The sequence below is a fragment of the Drosophila mauritiana genome, chromosome 3L (genome assembly GCF_004382145.1).
Source record: "Drosophila mauritiana strain mau12 chromosome 3L, ASM438214v1, whole genome shotgun sequence".
NCBI classification, from domain to species: domain Eukaryota; kingdom Metazoa; phylum Arthropoda; class Insecta; order Diptera; family Drosophilidae; genus Drosophila; species Drosophila mauritiana.
This window is the reverse complement of record NC_046669.1, coordinates 11185570-11205086: the sequence shown is the minus strand read 5'-3', so window position 1 is coordinate 11205086 and position 19517 is coordinate 11185570. Positions and strand designations below refer to the sequence as shown.

At 40.6% G+C, this 19517-nt stretch overlaps 1 protein-coding gene across 5 annotated transcripts in view; it reads left to right on the top strand.

Moving 5' to 3' along the window:
* LOC117141324 (MOB kinase activator-like 2) overlaps positions 1 to 19517 on the top strand; it is a 39103-nt gene that overhangs the window by 13253 nt on the left and 6333 nt on the right. For 2 of the 5 annotated variants that reach the window (XM_033304719.1, XM_033304720.1), the window contains exon 2: positions 6183 to 7251. The exons of 2 other annotated variants lie outside the window; for them this stretch is intronic. In XM_033304719.1, coding sequence (XP_033160610.1) covers positions 6356 to 7251 — 896 coding nt within the window. In that variant the 5' untranslated portion in view covers positions 6183 to 6355. Of the gene's footprint in view, positions 1 to 6182; positions 7252 to 14505; positions 14521 to 19517 lie in introns of those variants that run through there. One more of the 5 variants, XM_033304722.1, reaches the window with a different exon arrangement.

Sequence of the window (19517 nt, the reverse complement as noted above, 5' to 3'; positions counted from 1 at the left end):
TTTTTTCCATCACGCCCCCGCCCATTTTTTTGAGGATTTGTAACAGCCTCGACAACTCGAGATGATGTTGTATGTGAAGAAGACTCTGCTCCCACAACATTGTCAAAAGCCTCCATACCCATTGACCAAACCAAGACGCTCGTTCCAGAGGCACCGTGGTCTTTGTGGCTATAAAAATCTATGAAAAATGAATATGTTTATTGTTCAACTTGACTTATTGCCTGCCCCAGCGCTGTTGTTCGTGCATCTTGTTAACAACTTCTTGTACAACTTCTGCATTTTGAGCAGTGGTAATCAAATGTTTTACAGAGGAAGCTACCGATGCATTTTCATAGCCTAGGTGATCAGCAATATTCTGGACATTTTTCTTATAGGCGTAGGGAAGTCATATTATGTATGCTTTAAGGAAATATTTGAATACACTGTTTATACAAAATATTTTAAGATCTTAAAGTGACATTTTTGTCAGTGTTTCAACTTAAGAAAGGCCCTAGGCTAGCTGGAAAATATTATAAAGATTAGTAATCTACTCTGATTTAAGTATTTATTTCATTATTATACTTAAATCAAATTGAAAGATTTAACTTTTACTTAAATGCTGGTCAGCTTTTAATTTGACATGATTTCATCTGCACCTTTTAGTTTCTTTGAGGCATAGAAACAATTTTCGGTGCCAGTTAAGACCCATTAGTAATTATACCCGCTGTTTGTAAAAGTTGGTAAGTTCCCAGTGCGATCCAGCGTACTTTTCCATATAAAGAGCATCGAGTTGCGATGCAGCCCTCTTTTCTGTCGTCCAATTGACCGCCCACCGCCCGCAATGATGGCCGCCGAGATCAGCGGGCTATATAATTATGCGGTTGGGCCCCTTTGATCAAAACCCCCCGCCAGTGGTGCCCCTTTTCCGGGGGATAAGGCGGCATCTTCAACCGTTGATGAAGATGGTGAGGAAGTGCGGTAACTGGATACTGGTGAAAATTGCGCTGGTTTTGGTTTTTTCCCCGATTTTCCCTTTTCGCTGCCTGGCGGCGGCCAACAATTTTCGGCTAGTTTTGCAATCGACTCCCACAGTCGGCCGTTTCCCGCATTTCCCTGGAAATGCGCCTGCTGGATTTTACTATAATTTTATCTCGCTGCTGGCCTGTGTTTTTCTTTGTCGTTCATCAAATTGAGTTAGCAAAATTACTATAATTTTGTGGGAAATTTTATGGGTCAAATTTCAGCTGTGTTGACAATGCGCCGCCATCTAAAACAAAAAAATAATAATAAAAAGAAAATTAAAAAACATAAAAGTGGGTAAAGCAGACGCGCCGCTGACCGCAGCACAATTTTTTCCATATTTTCATTTTGTTTTACTAATTTGCTTAATTAGCGCGACTTACGCTCATAAATATATGAGTGTGTGCATTTATGGGAGGCCCCACTGCGGGTTTATTTTTTTACACGATTTAATTGGGTCTATGTATTTATTTTTATTGTTTTTCTCCTCGGTAATTTCGACGGGCCGCTTCTTGGCGTTTTATTTTGTTTTATTCGGTTTTGGCCTTTCTTATTTCTCTCACGTTTTGGGCCCTGTACAAGTTTATGGCGCAGCCTGAGAGCGCCGTCGTGAATGGATTGAATTGGAGTTTGGAGCTTCAGTTTGGTTGGAGTACAGTGAAGCAGCAGTAACGGCGGCAACAGCAGCAACAGTTGGTATGGCAATCCGGATCGAGGGACCCCATTAATGCTGGAAACGTGATGTTTGTGCGGCTTTTTGTGTAACTCGCCGTGAGAACTTGGCGGCGTTGCAATCGTTCAGGTTTCGCTTCGTTTTAGATGACAGCTGCGAATTGAATCGTTCAATCGGAGAGATCCGATCCAGCAATTGCAGCACGTAGATCATCGATCCACGGATCCATGGTTTTCCGTTTTCAGTTTTTCTTTTGTCTTTCGCCTGCAATCGCAATCGCAGGCCCATTTGCATACTCATGTACTCATTTGCTCACTCACTCAGATACTCACATATTCAGATACTCACATCGGGATTGGATTGGATTGGATTGGCTTGGCTTGGATCGGCGTCAATCAGTCAATTGTGTGTGGCCTTCGGAGTGTGAAAATTGCTGCAATCGCTGAACGCACGAAGTACGCATGATCCACATGGATGGAGATCCATCATCTCTGGGGGCACTGAGCCCTTGAAACGGGGGCTTGGCCAATCTACCGATCGGATAGGGATAGGGTCAATGGAGGAGGCACTCCAAACCGATTACCATTGTCCAATGGAGCGCTTGAGTCAGAGTTTTATCTAAAGCACAGCTATTTGATCTACTTTTTAATGTGTATAATCAACTGCCACTGAATTGTAGAAAATCTATTGGTTTCCATCACCATCTTCAGCTAATTTAGAATATACGATGATCCACATCAAATCAGATTGTTTCCAACCCACTTTATGATATGCCATAATTGAGTTGCGGCGAATTTATAATATTAGATTGTGTGTCGAAATATCAGATTCGTTTCAGCTGCACTGATTAAAAGCGACATAAACTGTGATCCATTTTACTAAGTATTTTAGGACAGAAATAAGTATATATCACCTATTATTCAATCTGCTTTGAAAATAAACCATTACAAATGGATTTCTATTCCAAGCGCTGGAAATCTTTAAAATAGAAATCTTTAATAAAATGCTATAGTAGATTTTGCAACATTTTATGACTGCAGCATTAATGTGGAAAAGCTAAATGTGGACTTTACAAGCGATGTGGAAATGTAGTACGCAATGCTCTGTGCCCATTTCAAGCGGATTCCCCTGTTCCAGTAAATGATCGAAGTGGTAGCGCCAAATCAATTTCCATTTCTAGTTGATGTGTGTAGCCACATAATGTAGTGTGTGTGTGACCCCAAAGCTGGTTAGCCGACTCTCCAGATAGATAAATAGATAGAAGTATATATCATCCGACCGAGAGTGGAAACCGCAAAGCTAATTGCTTATGCACAGCGCATAACCTTGCCACTCCATGACACTTCTTGCTTCGCTGAGTACTGAGTACCAAGTTCCAAGTACCGTGTACCGCATACTCAGCAATCCCAGCAAGTGAGTATCCGACTGAAACCCTTTCGAGCGAGGGCCAAATCCAAAGAATCGGCGAGGGGCAATGTGGAGAAAGCTTTCCTCATCATCATCAGATTTGTGCAGCAGAGGTTGTGGCAAGATTGAAAAGGAATGGCGGAGAATGGAATGGTTGGCAGTGGCAGCTTGGCCAGGCTTAATTGAAAATTCACAGTAATGCCAGCTAGAAAACGACAGCTGCTCTGCGGATAAGCGCGAGGAAAACAGGGAAAAGCGAGGAAAAGGCATCACTCAGAGCAGAGAAAACACATTAAAATAATATAATTATTTTTTTTTTATTTTTTTTTTTTTTTGCCTTTTGTTTTTCCTTTCTTGGTTAGACTTTTATACCGACTTATATCTCCGCTTCACACTTTTATTTCGCTCCTAAGCGATTTATTTCTTATTTCTTTGGCTTGAGTTTGGGCTTTGAGATTTCCGCATGCTTTGTCAACCGTGAACGGGCACGAACTTTCATTTTAAAATTCTCGAAGCGTGTTGCGCACACTCAAGTGAACTATCCGCCCCATTTTCCACAAAAAAAAAAAAAAAAAAATTAAAAAAAAAAACCCGCAGTGTCAATTGCCGGTTAGAGGAGTTTCGAAAAATCCCAAGTGTCATCATCATCGTGATCACCTCCACATCGCGCAAAGAAGATTTGTTTTACGCTTTTGCACTCGGCTTTCTATGGAAACTTTCATGGCTGCCGGCTTGGCTTAATTCTAGCAATTTATATGGCCAACAACGTGCTTTCAAAATGGTAATACAAATGGCATCATGACGAGGTCGAAAAGTTTCCAGAATTGCATGCATGTAATTTGCTAATTAAGAGTGTCATAGAAAGTTTTCCTTTCCATGGTCAATGGTGGACTAGAAGTGTCTTACAGTCGCCGGATCCATAGGGCGTACTTTCGATTTTCTTAGCCAGATGCTGACCGGCACCACCCATCATCATCCAGCCAATTTAATCTCGGCTACTCGCCAGTTGTGAAAGTTCCCAAGACCTTTGGAGGGGGGGAGGAGGTGCCAAAACCGAGGCCATTCTATTTTTCACACCTTTTTCTTTTACTTTTCCAAGCTGGCTCAGTCGCAGATAATTTTCTGTATACCATGCCATATCTGTATATATGTATCTAAGTCGTCATCCCGCTTGTCTCGTGCCAACTGAATCACTGAATTCGCTCATCGGGCACGTTGCCTCATGGCAGATAAGCTCTTTCTTGTTTGTCATGTGCCGGGAAATTCTGTGGCATATTCATAAAGCTGAAATCCATGTGTCATACTCGTATATGTGCACTCGCGATACTGTAATCGCCGACTTGAGCAGGGCTTACTATGCTTAGCTGACGTCCAGCAGAGGGCTTAATCTCTGAAATGTGGGGAAAAGTACTGCAATTTTGATACAAATTATTATATATATTTGCTTGTTTTTAACGAATTTGTATTGCTTTGGATTAGTAAGCAAAATATTTAAAAGGAATCGTCATAGGAATATATCATATTCATTATATAAATATTTAAGCGGGAAAAAAAGAAAGCAACTTATATCAAAATTCAATGTTAAAAGTATCAATCATTCACATTCATAAATGGAAATTTACATCCATCAAGCTAAATTCGTCCTTGCTGCTTGATATTTCACAGGACATCCTTTTGGGATAATGGATAATGCACTGCCATCATCATCGTATCGATTTGCATTTAGCAAATAGTTTCAAATGTTCCGCCATTCAATCAAGTAGCAATCTATTTAGCCTGGCTAGATGATGCCCTTCTCTTTTGAACACGACTAGGGTGGACCCAATCCATTATGGTAAATGTGGGTATTTGGGTGAAGGTTATCGCTTGTCCGACTCCTGTTTTTTACCGCCTGTCCGCCAGTCGGTTTACTTTTTTTTCGCCTTCGTCTTTGAGACATCAGGTTTTCCAGTTTCTTAAAGACCCAGCCCATTTCTTGGCCCGGGCTTCTTTTTTAATGATGTGTTTTAATTTTACTTTGTCGTTTCGCTTCTTTTTTTTTGCCAACGATTGCGTAAGCGGCGGATGACGCCGCCTCTTACTTTCTTTTTCTTTTGGCCTGTGCCGGAGTTAAAGTCTTAAGGTATGACTTAAAAAAAAACGCATAAATAAGAGACAATTTGAATTGAATGCGAAAAGGAACTCAGAAACGTACGGGTTTTGTTTGTTTTATTTTACCATTTATTTGTACAATTAAATCTTTAAACTTGCTGTTCCCTCGAGTGTTGGAAGCATTTGCATTAATTAAAGTGCAGGAAAGAGAAAAAGTCAAACAAATAAGCTGCAAAAGTTCAAGCCAGCACAAAAAGGAAGAAACTTATAATTTATTTCTTTAGTAAATCTAATTAACATATAAGCGGATTTTAGCTTAGCAACTCACACAAATACACACGCGCCTACTCAAATCACTCACCATTGCGAATTTGTTTGCATTTGTTTTTGTTTTTCTGTGTGAACTACGCAACGAGTCGAAAAACTCACGCGATCGCGTTTTCTAACGCCAAATATATATATGTATATATCTAGATGAGTACACACAAATATATATATATATTCAAATATGTGTATATATGGGGGATTTATGCCCGGGGAAGCGCGCACATTTATATGTATTAAAACTAAATAATAAATACAAGAGCTTATGGCACATGGCATGGCATTGCCATCCATCGCACTGTGGAAGATTACCGAAACCAGAATTTATTACAAAATTAGTTCGGCCTACTCGAATCCAGTGGGATTAGATGGATTAAGACTTTCGTCAAATCGATTTCGTATATTTAGAATGACATCTCGCTGGCTTATTTATTATTTTGGCCACAGATATAAATAAATATATATGACCGAAACAGGTTCACTGTAGCTGGTGCCCACTGTGCAGTTCTTGTGGAAAAATTTGAAGCCGATGAATGACACATACTAGCCAAGCCAGCACCCAGAGCACGAGAAGTTTACAATCTTTTCTTTTGGCCATTTCGCCAAAAGCAACGCAAAAGGGAATGGCCAAAAAAAGTTGAAAGTTCGGGCCGAAACCTAATGCCATGTTTGTTTTATTTTCATTTAGAAGAAAGTTGGGCTTAAACAAGAGTGAAAGATGGAAAAAAACGAACTGAATAAGATTAAAATGTGTGCAAAATCAGTTAACAGTCGCAGCAGCAGCAATAGAAGCAGCAGCAGCAACAACAAATGAGTGAATTATAGTGACAAATGAATAAAAGCCAAAAGTGACAGTGAATAATGTTGAGAGCGCCCACCCAGCACATCGTGCAAATCGGCTTCGGAACGAAGACGACCACAACAACAACAACAGCAGCAGCGGCAGCAGCAACATCGACAGCAGCAGCAGCAACACCAGGCGGCAAGCAGCAGCAGCAGCGCAAAACGCTGTTGCAACGCTTCCGGCAGCAGCAACACAAGTTGCCAAAAGTTGCGGCAGCTGAGCAAACACATGACACAGAATATTACTTCAAGCAGCAGCAGCAGCAGCAGCAAACTTCTTCCTATCAGCAAGGCGACAATTGTTTGTTGTATCTTGCCACAGCGTTGAACTCAAACTCTGAGCAGTTGCTGAAGAAACCGAAGAAGAAAAAGGAGCCGAGCAGCTACAATTTCGCAGCAGCACTGAGGCGCAACAAGAAGCCGAAACAGCAGCAGCAGCAGCAACTGGCAACTTCGACCGACGACGACGACAGTTGCCGCAGCATCAACAGCAACTGCAGCAACAGCAGCACCAGTGGCAGCAGCCACAGTTTGTCTAATAGTTGCATTAACAATCATAACAACACTCATTATAGAAACAGTAAAAACACCAGACACAACAGTAGCAACAACAACGACTACAGTGGTAATTACAATTGCAAAACAAGCGAACAACAAGCGTGGAAAGCCAGTGCAGCACAACAACTGCTCATTAGCGATCGGAATTATCCCAGCAGCAACACCAACAACATCACCAACAACAACACCAACAACACCAACATCACCAACAGCAGCAACAACAACCACAGTGGTGGCCATATCATCATGTCACCCACCTCGCAGGCGCCCACCCGAACCTCCCTCTTCGATTCCTGTCATCGAAAGATCCGACTGATCGGCGGCGGTCCAGTTGCCTTCTTGGGCGGATTGGTTGCGTAAGTTATTTCCCCTTCTTTCCAACTGACATTTGAGTTGAATTTATAATATAATCGGCTAACAATAGAACAAACCCATATGATTTGTGATTCGGGTGGGATTATCATAGTGCTGCGGAGGGTAACCCCCCTCCACAATCCGGTCTTATGGCAGCCGTGCCAATCTTTCGCCCATTTAGGTAGCCAAGGTTTCCAGTTATAATGCGTCAGTTGCGTCAATCACATTGTTCGCCGTGTTATTAATTACCCCATTCGGGATAATTTCGTATAGCACGCTCCTAGCCACTGCCAACAATTAGCATATCTCAAAAACTGGAATCAAAAATACAGATTTAAAGGCTATACTAGTCATCTGCATGTCATGTTGTTACTTAATAGTAACAACTAAATTTACGACTATAAATTTTAATCAATAATAAGACTGCTTACTTCATAGGTATTTCATCTCTTTATAGCATGAACTACGTTAGTTTTCCTATTAGATCTGTTTATTACTTAATAGTTATTCCCTAGAATGATTTATGATCCAGTTTGTGAATGCCCACTAGTATTTGAATTTTTATAATTACCACTAATGTATTAGCATTACGCTCGTTAGCATTCACTCTACGGCGATCAACTTTCTAAGGTCACGTCACGCAGAATTGCACAAAGTTATAATTTGTCCGCATTAGGGAAATACTTAAGATACCCGTGTCAGAGGTCGAACAAAGGAAGCCGAAAAAGAAAAAACTGAACAATAAAGAACGCAGAAAACAGAGCAAAGCTACAGATAAATGTGGTATTTACTCATTTTTATGGCTTTAATTGCGAGCATTTCTCAAGCGGCTTTTGTAGTTTTTTTTTTTTTTTTTGCTTTGGTGACCACTAAAAGCACTCTGTGGTGCAAATTCAAGGTTCAAACGGCAATTAAAACATCACAAGAGTTGGAAGCAGTCAAACCGAAACAAAGGCGGCCAACTAAATTTATGCATATGCTAGGCCTAAAGGCATCTAAAATGCGCCCCGAAGGTCACCAGAATTAGGTGGTGACCCGACGCCAGCAGAGCTCTGCAAAAGGCAACTGTAACTCAACAGCTGATGCTGCCTCATTTCCTTATTTACCATGCCCAAACTTAACCGATTCTCAACAGCAATGAGCTTTATCTGCTTGCTGGTGATCTGGCTTTATTTGAAAATCAAAAGCAAAGTTAAACGAACTCTCAAATTACCGAGGTGAGACAACCGCAAAGCGTTGACACTCTGCCACCGAGCTCACAGAGTGCGCTGAACTGATAATTAGTTAGGAAACCAAATATTGACACACATGAGTATGCATAAGTGCCATGGCAATAGAATAGGAATACTATATTAAACGGGAAAGATGGACATGAGTGGCGGGTGGAGTAACAAGTTATTCACTTGTTTGAGGGTCGTCTTTGTGCATGCAACTCACATACTCACTAAAGCCCCAACCCCCCAGAACAATGACTAACAGTATGGGCATACAAACTGAGTAAGAAAAGGCAGTAGAACCGCATACATAACAGCAGTCATTTGTTAAGTAAGTTCGTGGGGGGAGAGACGTTGCCGGATTAGGGGGCGCATTATGAAAATGATAATGATAAACCTGTCAGGCCGACAGACCCACAGAGAGTGTCAATGGCACACTAAGCTACCAGGCCCCAAAAACAACCCCATCTCTCAGCTCACAATTTACATAATAATAATGCTCAAAAGTTTTGATTGTCTCATTTGCTTTGGTTTTCATCAAGAAGTCCCAAAATTTGAATAAAAAAAACGTATGTAAACAAATAAAAATTTAACAAATATAAAACTGACAAAAACTTCGGTTTTCGTAAATGAGTTATATTGTTTTCGGTTGGACGAAGACCTCTTTATGGCCAACTGTACTTTGGAGGTAATTGAACACAAAGGAATCCAATTTACACTCTCAAAACTTCCTGTTTCGCACAATTTGCGATATGCTAATTAAAAAAAAGGAGGATGTACATAGCACAGGTGAATCACTCAAGATATGTGGCCACTCTAAAGTACAATGTGCATCATACCATTTGTTGGTCACACTAAAGTTAGCCTTATTTGACCACTCATTCCCAAAGCTGTCTAGCAAGCTAAAATATTGGTTTGCTTTCTTGTAAGAGTTTCACCACCTCATTAACGAAGGAGGTGGACACCGCCTCCAACTCTTGGCTATTATTTTCCCCTTGGGCAACAAATGCCTTTCTTGAGGTCCAGTAAGGTACATCATACATACACATGTTACTTGCACTTTTTTCCCATTTTCTTACCCCATGTCTGGGCATTATTAATCTTGGTGGCTACCACTTTTCCCCTGCCCTTTTAGCCAGCTGCTCAACTTTGGCTCGTTGGGTTTTTCGCTCCACATGTTTGGCCCCAAGTTGGGGGCTTTATCATATGGCTGGAGAGCTCCGTTGGCTGTTACCGTTTCTGCTCCAGCTGGTCGCTAACGTTTTAATTTCCTGTCCCAGTTTAATATGTTTTGTATGCCAGAGTTTTATAGCTTGCCCATTTAGCTTTTGCAGATTTGCGATTTACGAGCAATCAATTTTAGCAGAGTGACAGAGATTAAGCGCAAGTTTTCCAGATATAATTCTAGATGGCGCATTAGACTTGAGCAGCTTTCCCATTCCCATCCATTAGTTGTGACTGCTAATCATCTGGGCCTTAACCCGCAGCTGTCACAGCACCTTGGGCGCTGGTATTCAAACGAGAACAGGTGCTCCGGCGATCGCAAGCTTCTGTCGCCGCCGTTCATTGACACTCCACGCACTGGACCACTTAATGACTGACAGACTGGCTAACTGACAGACTGACTAACCGACTAACTGACAAAGGGCACAGCTGTCGAGGAGACAAAGACAAAGCGCCTCCGGATCAAGCTCGAATTAGTGCAGCCAGCAGGCGTATCAAGGTATCCAGCTCGAGTTCATTACAATTGCCCGACTGGTGGCCAGCAAGTCAGCGATGGAGAACGGGCAATTAGCTCTCAGGGACCCCAAGAATTAGAACCGGCAAAGGTTTCTTGGTATTAGGTGCTATATGGCGTTAGGAACCTTTAAATGCTCATTGCAAATTAAAGTCACGGCTCACATAAAAACACAAGTGTATTGTATAACGTATAAGAAATTAAGCGCTTGGCTGGATTTAAGTATATTTTCTTTGGCATATTCATAAAGACCACCCATTAGTAATATTGCACCACTTTCCTGGTCAAGAACCCCAACTGGGTTCATTCGTCTCCTCTAATCCGACCCAAAAACTCTGAAAATCAACGGAACTTTGACAGCAGTATCAAAAGTTGAGAACAATTAGTTCAATTGCCATTAAACCAACTGGGTTCTTCTAATTTCGACCCCCAGCCGCAGTTGGCCGACAACAATTGTGCAACGGTAGCCGGTGGATAACGTTAGTTGCCCAGATGCTGGGCCGTAATTATTTGGCCATTAGCTGGCGTATGGCAAATGTTGAAGATTTGGAACACGACTTTGGAGTCAAATTGGGGGAAGCAATGCCAAAGCAGCAAAGGTCAACGGAAATTTCCATTTCCCAGAACTGATGCCAAAAAGATGACAATGGGCGACTTGGAAAGCTCATGAACTTGGTTTCAACATAATTGCAGGTGTGCCCACAGAAAAGAAAGAACAGAAACAATAGGTGTTGCACTAAAATTCTAGGGAAAACTACCTCCAAACTTTTTTCTTACAACAGCAAATAGGTCAAAAGAGAGCAACTTAATCAAACGTATTAAAATTACATTAATATGCTAGTAATATGTTGAGGATATAGGTTTTTATATAGCTACAAAAAACAGTTGAGCCTCGTTAAGTTCGACCTAAAAAATTAGAGACAAACCCCGACCCCTTTAAAGTTCATTAAAATAAGAGCATCATTTGTCATTGTTTTTTTTTTATAATCTTCGTTTGTTTTTGCCTGAAGTAATTGCTACCACATACAGGTAGCTCATAAAGCCAAGTCTTTATGGGTTTTCTACAGTGTATGCGTATTGTATGGTGTTTTCAATTTCACCCGCATGCAAAATTGCAGAAACGGAAAAAGTGAGTAACGAAGCCCATAAAGGTTTACCTTGACTTCAAGCCAAGTTCCGGCTGTGGCTCATTTACGTGGCCGGCCAGCTTTTCGCGCTCTCGCTCGCTCTCTTGGCCGCTTTTTAATCCATTTAGCCACATGTGATTGCCCGTCATCAGCCGCCATCCATCTACCTGTCCAGCTGAAGCGTCGCTCTTTTAAATACTTTCCATTATTATTATTATTATTATTTAGTGTGTCTCTCGCTTTTGTCTTCATCAGCGAAACATTAATGCCAGTTGTCGTCACCTCCGATGGTTTGCCAGGGGGCTCCAGTGTGGGGTGATGGGGAGCTGGTGAGGTGGGGTCTTGGCCAAATGACTCACCCAGTTCACACACATACACAGCTGCACGTTGGACAGCTGCTGTCGTCAGCTGTGTGCGAGAGAGTTACTCGTCTAAGCCGTCTTCTCTCGGCCAATAGACGCTAGTTACCAGTCAACAGTTTGAACCCCAACCCGTTCACAGCAAGAAAACTGGTCGCTCTCCCAGCAGGCGATTCTAGTTATACCCATTTATTAAAATGTAATGGGGCATACTGGACTTGAGCCATTAAAACAAATACATAAATTGTGGGAACTCGTTATGGATCTCTAAGTTCATATAAGAAGCTTGTCTTAGAACACCAAATATATGGTCAAGATCATTATGGATACATATATTAATAAGAAAGTAGTAGGAAAGAGGTAGATCTAGATAACTTGATTAAGCCGAATATAACATTTAAACTTAATTCTAGGATCTTTCTACATATATGTTTATGCCTTTTATGTATATCCACCTTATGTGCGAAGTACTTCTCGTTTGCAACTTTTTACCAAACTGTTTGCGAATGTGTTTCGTATGCTGAATGGGTGCCGCATTGCCAAACGGGCAAAACGGTACTTTTCGATTTATTGGCGGGGCTTTTGTCTTGTGCCACAAAGAAAGAGATGGAGATGGGGGGCAGAGGGAACATGATTGGGATTCAGGCACATTTCGGCAAAAGCTGATTCATATCGGCGCTTTTGGCCGTTTTCCCAAACTCAATCCACTGTCATATCCCCGCCTCAGTCATCCGTCCATGGGTGGATGGATACCGACATCCGCCATTGACGAAAAAAAATAACGTTAATTAAAATGTATATTTCCTAAGCTCTTTTTGCCATGTCCGTGTTGATGCACAGAGAGAAATTAGCGAGTAGTTATTAAAAGTGGAGTTAGTACAGCAGAATGTATTCATAACTTATCTTGAAATCTCTATAAATTGTGTTATCTGTTATAAAAAGTAGTTTTATTTATAGTTAAGAGCCTTTTGCTTTTCTCAGTGCACTTATCTTTGTTAATTTGTACGACGGTAAAGTTTTGTCTTTGTGCTTGATTAATGCGTAATTTTGTATTGTTAATTGTGGCACACATTTAGTGGGTCGCTGGGGGGTAATGAGTTGGAGGGGGGAACTTGCTTTGGAGCCGCTCCCACAGCTTGTCTACCGCGTAAATGGAGCGTGGCTCTGATAGATTAATGCGTTCGCCATGAGCTGTTCTGTGCCACAGCTGCTCCATTGTCCGCCATCAGCACATCCACATGCAAAATCAATAAAACCCCAAGCTCCACAATTTGCCCCACAAATGCAGCTAATGTGCAATCCGTTGCTATTGTGCAGAAAAACAATATAATTAAATTGGAATTTACTTCCCTGTATAGAGACTGCAGACTAAAGCTATGTGGCTTTAAATAGACGCACAATGTGTTTTAGTTTCAAATGCTTTTGAATTTCTAGCACTTTTGTAATATAATTAATCATTTCACTTGTAGAAACAAAGAGCTTTTAGCATATGAGTACAGAAATTACTTAAGGATTTTGTCAAAGCATTAGCATTGCTTTATTCTGATTTGTTTAGAAAGACTTGCATACCTTAAAAGACTTTCATTCGGCTGAATCATACCACATTTACCAACACTTTGAAATATTCTTGTAACTTTGCGTTATATTCAACTATACATTCATGTTGCTCAGGCATAATTGAATAAATTTCGACTCATTTGGCCGTTTCTGATTCTTTTTATTAATTTATGGCTGCAATTTTGTGACACCTTCATCAAGAGAGGGAGATGGGGGAGATGGAATGATCATCAGTTTGAGCAAGACTAATTGAAAGCCACAACGAGCAGGCTGAAAACAACACGGAACAAAATGAATATTAATTGTTTTAAATAATTTTGAACTTGGCAAAGGCAAACGAAAGCGCTGATGGGGCAAACAGGCAATTTGACGAGCGTTTCTCCCTCCCGCTCTCGCATTGTCTGCCCATCTATGTATCTCAACTTGAATTTTATTTCGCTGGCAAGCAGCTGTTTTATTGCCCAGTACAGTCCTTCAAATAATTTTTTTCAAAATTTTCAACTTGAGCTTTTTCAGATCCATAACGAATTATAAAATTGTATTCCTAATAAACATAAAAATAGTGATATATTTATATTACTTATTATTTATTATTTATTTATTTTCTTAATAGTTTAAAGATAAGAAGCATTAATGCGCCCTGATGTAGGCTATGTATATTTAACTAATAGCCGATTAATCTTAGTGATGCTGGGATGCGTTAGCCAGGTTCCACTGTAGACATGCTTCGCCTGTTTCTGTCGCTTTTTCTGCACTCATCATCGACATCGCGTTGGGACATTCGTCTGCGTCATTCGCTGCTGAAAAAAAAGAAAGGGAAAGAGGCTGCGAAAAGAACCGAGAGACGCGTGTTTGTTTGCATAACAAAATTTATGTGAGCTTCGTTATATTTTTGCGCAATATGCAATGTGCAATATGCGATAGGAAAGCTCAAATGCAAACTGCCGTTACCAATTTCATTCAAAGTGCAGCGTTAGAACGAGAGAGCTGGCTACATATTAGATGGCGTGAGCGGGAGAGCGTCCGAACAGCTGATTTCCGTGGGTTCTCTGCTCTCCCTCTCGCTCTCGTTCTCGCTTCTAATGGCAATGGCAATGGCTCGAGCCCTCTCTCTCCCGCGCACACAATCAAAGCGCGCTGCGCCGCGCCAAAGGTGCGCGTCGCGACAGACGGACAGTCTTCTGATTCCGCTGCCGAACGGCGGGCGCACGCACGCAGTTAAAAAAAAATAAGAGAAGAAAAAACCAAAAACAAAGGAAGCCCATGAACATTGCCAGTAAAAACAACCAAAAATAAAACAATAAAAAATCGCAAAATAATACACAGAAAAACAATCAGAGATCACTCGTTGCCTTCGTTTAACGGTACGCGTTATAATCAACAAATGAAGCAAACTAACGAAAGCAACTCAAATCCACAACTGGGTGAACTTCCAGTCAAAGCAAAACAAAATAGGAAAACACAGCGACAAATTATTGATCATAGTGATCACTTTTAAAAATGAACCAAAATGAACTCATTCATTTTCAATGGCTCAAATGAACGATTTGAGTTCATGAGTTCATTCTAAGCAATCAAGTGTTATAACAAATTGTTTTCATTTTAAAAATCCAAATAATTGTGATTAATAATTTTGAAAGTAATGATTTAAAATAGTGCAGCTTCAACAGATTTGTTTTCTGTGCCTAAAAACGAACCACAACCGGCGTCTGCGTTAGCGTTAACGCAAACGTGAACGTCAACGCCAGCTCCAGCGTTCGCTTCACCCGATTGTTTCAATGGACTTGAAAAACGCGTTCGACACTCGATTAACCGGCCCCCGCCCGCGATTAACCTTCAAATGAGTTTGTCATTTGTCCAAGTCCGCCATCGAATGACGCCAAATCGTCTCTTTTTTGAAGTTTCTTTGCACTCGTTTGTTTTTTTCGCCACTTCACTTCTGTGACAATTGCATAGTGACACATATATGTACATATATGCCATAAAAAGTAGATCTATAATACTAATTGCTTAATGTGTTGCTTCTGTAAACAATCTAAAAGCTTCCATGCAATCAAATAATCTTATCTTGAGTTGTGTTCCAAAAAGCTCTTGATTCACTGATTGATAGTTATGATTGGCGCCAAAGTAAATTAATATTGATATGTTATAATATTTAATTTTATAAAAAACTTACTGATTGGCTTGGAATTTTTTCGTGTCGTGGTTTTTGGTTCATATGAGTCATCTGCTGATCATTAAAGACTTAGTCACAATCCGTGAAACTGTAAGTTAATACACGAACGGAAATGACCTCACGCTATGCTACTCTGTGATAACACAAAAATGAAAAACTGATAAGCCCCACTTATGTGCAAGCATACATCGATTCGATTCCGATCGTTATCGATGGATAAATCGGCAACAGGTTGGCTTGTCATTCACCGATTTCTTAATCGGCTTTACTACGATTTATTCCGTGCACTTTTTCCCGTTTTCCATTTGGTGGTGCCTCATGCATTCGGTTGACTCACGAATTGACATCGATCAAAGGAGGGCAGACACATCGCCAGTCTTTGTGTGTGTCTATATGCACATATGTCTGCCCAGCCCGCAATTGTGGTTAATTAAGCGACCGATTTGCCATGATAATTTATACGCACTTGGGGAAACCTTTCGATATTCTATTAATTGACCAACTTTTGCTTTTACACTACGCTGTTTGCAAAGGTGGGCTTTTGATAATGATCATCCGTGGCAATCCAAGTAAACAGTCCAGTTGCGGTGAGTGCGGTGCGGAATGGTGTGAATCCAACTGGATAAGTGCACCGCTCGATCGTATGACGTAATTTGCGCCCGGTTGAGTGGCCTCTAGTGCCGCCTCCGCTATTATGCATTCTGTATGAATATGAATATCTGGCGGGTGAACGGTTCCAACCGGTTTTCAGATGCAGATACACTTTCAGATGCTATTGCATCTGAGAGATGGCAATGGCAAATTGGCGCTGAGATTGTCAATCTTGATGCAGTGAAATCCCCCCAGGGCAAATCAAGCTGTTGATTCAGAGAATAAATCAAAAGTATGTGCGGCTACTCTTTGGATGTTCGAGTATCTATCTATACAAAAGCTAGATCCTTTCTAAGACTTAACTTAGATCAGGCTTGGGGATCAACAAACAAATGCTGACTTGGTATACTTAATTCAACTTATCTCAAACTCCAGTGTAATTTAACCCAGCTCCATTTGCGTCGTGGGGTCTAAAGAGTTGCTGGCCCACATTTGGCTTGTGCGGTGGTGTCTGGCCTTTATGTATGCCATTTACTTCAACAGCACCCAGAGCTATCGTGTATCAATGAGACGTTTATGTGATGCCATTATTCTGTCACGTTTCCATGCTCATTTCGGCAGTTGATTTTTTCATTCGGTTTCTGTATGTTGAACTGGGCCCTTTTTGCCGCGAGTGTTGAACACAAAGAGCCAGAGTCAGACCACAACAATATACATAGATACATAGATATATTTTATGGAAGACAGACCCCAAGACGAAGCTAGTTAGACAGGCCGTGGTTATGGCCAGGCCATTACATCATCCCCATCATCGTGTCATGATTCGGGCAGTGAAAGCTCCTAGAGTGAAACTTCTAGAATTTGTAAATATATTACTATAATATTTCTTTAAGAACCCTGTATGTTGCAATAAGAGTTCGAATCACTTTCCTTATACGGCGACTTATAATTCCCAATTGGTTCTAGTTTCATTTATTATTTACGCTCTATTCAAATGAAAGGAAATGTATCTTTCTTTGAAGAACATATTCAAAGTGGCATAGCAAAGTGTCTAGTGAGGTAGTTGTTCTTCCTCGTTTTTCGCTGTATCTTATCAGTCGTTTGTGGTTCTTTTCTTGTTGTTGTCATTGGCTGTGTGCATTCTGGCTATTAACTTATCGTACGACTCGGCTATATCTCCGCCACTGTTGTTGTTGTTATGGCAATTTCAACACCTTTGGACACTTACAACGCCGTTACTTTCGACATCGTCAACAACAATAACCCGCCCTCACACCCACATGGCAGTCGTATATATGTATATATAGGCAGTTATATAGCTAAATACTTACACACAGTTGATAGCAGTTATGGAAAACCACTGGGGGCGGTGGGGGAAAAAGGCGGGGAAAACAGGGGTCTTCGTCTTCCATTGTCTATTGTCGTGGATGTGCCTTTGTTTCTGGGGCGTAGTTTAGTCATTGTTTGATATTAAGCAATATTTCCAACTACATCTCCCGATGAGCTCCATTTTCAATTCCATTTCGTTCGCTGTTCTTCTGCAATAATCAGCCCAGTTAGTACGACGAGCCATTTGCTCGATTTCATCATCATTATAATCAGCATAAAGAGCTATTTCGTTATAGAAATGTTAGAATAAACAGAACTTGTTATGCCTACCATATGTGTGTCATACGGATGGAAAGTTTGCGAAAATCCTGTCATGCTGAAATACTTTAATGTTTACATTTAATTTACATATACATATATTTGCTTTTCTATGTTGTTTATGAAATATCAGAAAATTTCAATTTCAATCAAATGAAGCTGAAAAAAAAAAAATATATATATAACCTGCTCATACTAAGAATGGTTGTAAATCAAAGTCACGCTTTTGCTAAACCAACTAGAAATGTATACTTAGCTAAGTAAATGCAGAGATAACCAACTGAAACTCGACTGCCTTTTTGTGTACAATTTTCGAGTGACTAGCGATTTTTGAGTATGATATGCATATGTGTATGAACCTACCTATTTACAATTAGTATCTGGTGCGATGGGGCAACAGCAAAAGCCTTTTAATTGATAGATCAATATCACGATGATTGCTTTTGTGCGTAGCATATGGCGAGCGAGGCCTATCGCAATATTTTTCGGGGTAAATGGCACACGAGAGCGGTGAGCTTATCTAAAATTATGGAGTTGTGGTGCGGAGAGGGGCTAAATGGACATGTGTGTTCAGGGCCACTCTAATGGGATGGCCCAATTCCTAGTCCCTTCACAATGCCACCTCCCTGGGGTGTTGGGTGTGTTTTGGGGGGCCATATGCTTCGAATCGAAACAGTAATAAATAAATAACATTAGGTCAGGTTCTCGACCATTTATGGTATATGTATATATTGAATTCCCTTGGCTCTGTTCGCCTTCTCTTCTCCTTTGGCTAATTGTTTTTGGGCCAACTCTGAATGTTTCAAACTATATTCGCCTTATCTACGAGACAAGGTCAAAGCCACAGCTAAACCCACCCACATTTTAGGCGCTCTTTCGTGCCAATACGGAAATGATGAGTTGGAATTTCAATTTTATTTATCACCAATTTTTTATGCACCCATTTTGGCCATGCCATTTCCATTTCGATTTTTTTGTGGCCTTTAGTTTTAGGTTTTCGCTCGACTCGTAGCGACGCCACACGAAATGCGTTATAAAATCCAAACGTGCAAATATATTTGCGGCCTATTCTGCGATATGAAAGCGAGGTGTTTATGTGATAAAAGAAAAATAGAAGAAATAGTACGGGAAACCCCATTAAACATCCCATTTTATGCGACTTGTATGTGACGTTTCCAAGGAACTTCTTGTGAAATTGCAAGAAACCGAAAAGAAGTCGACTTATCGCGCCACACAACACGTCACTTTGATTGGCCCAGTGTGTGAATTGAGTGTGTGGGTTAATGGTTTGTTTGCCAGTAGTTCCCATTCGATCGGAGGTGCAATAAAGTCGTCGCACGAATCGGTAATCGGCTAAGAGCTTTTCCAAGTGAACGTGTTTTACAGTTCACCATCTTGGAAAAATGGGTCACGGCGACTGACGGAGGTACCTAAAGGGAAGGAAAGGTTGAGAACTGGAAAGGAAAAGTTTACAAATCGAATGTAGTAGGATTAAACTGGATTTTATGTTACACGGCTGTGGAAATTTCAAAAAGGATCTTCACTTTTAAGTTAGGAGGTACCTAAAGGGAAGGAAAGGTTGAGAACTGGAAAGGAAAAGTTTACAAATCGAATATAGTAGCTTTATACTGGATTTTATGTTACACGGCTGTAGAAATTTCAATAAGGACCTTCACTTTTAAGTTACTTATTAGTATACATAGAGTCCTAGTCTTCCTTCTTCAGAATGTACTTAACCCTTTTCGAATACTTCTAAAAATTAAATTAAAATGTTATAAAATGTAATCAACAAATGTAACAATTGTAACAAATTAAAAGAACTATTTTCCAAAGTTATGCAAAGAAATTCCTTATAATTC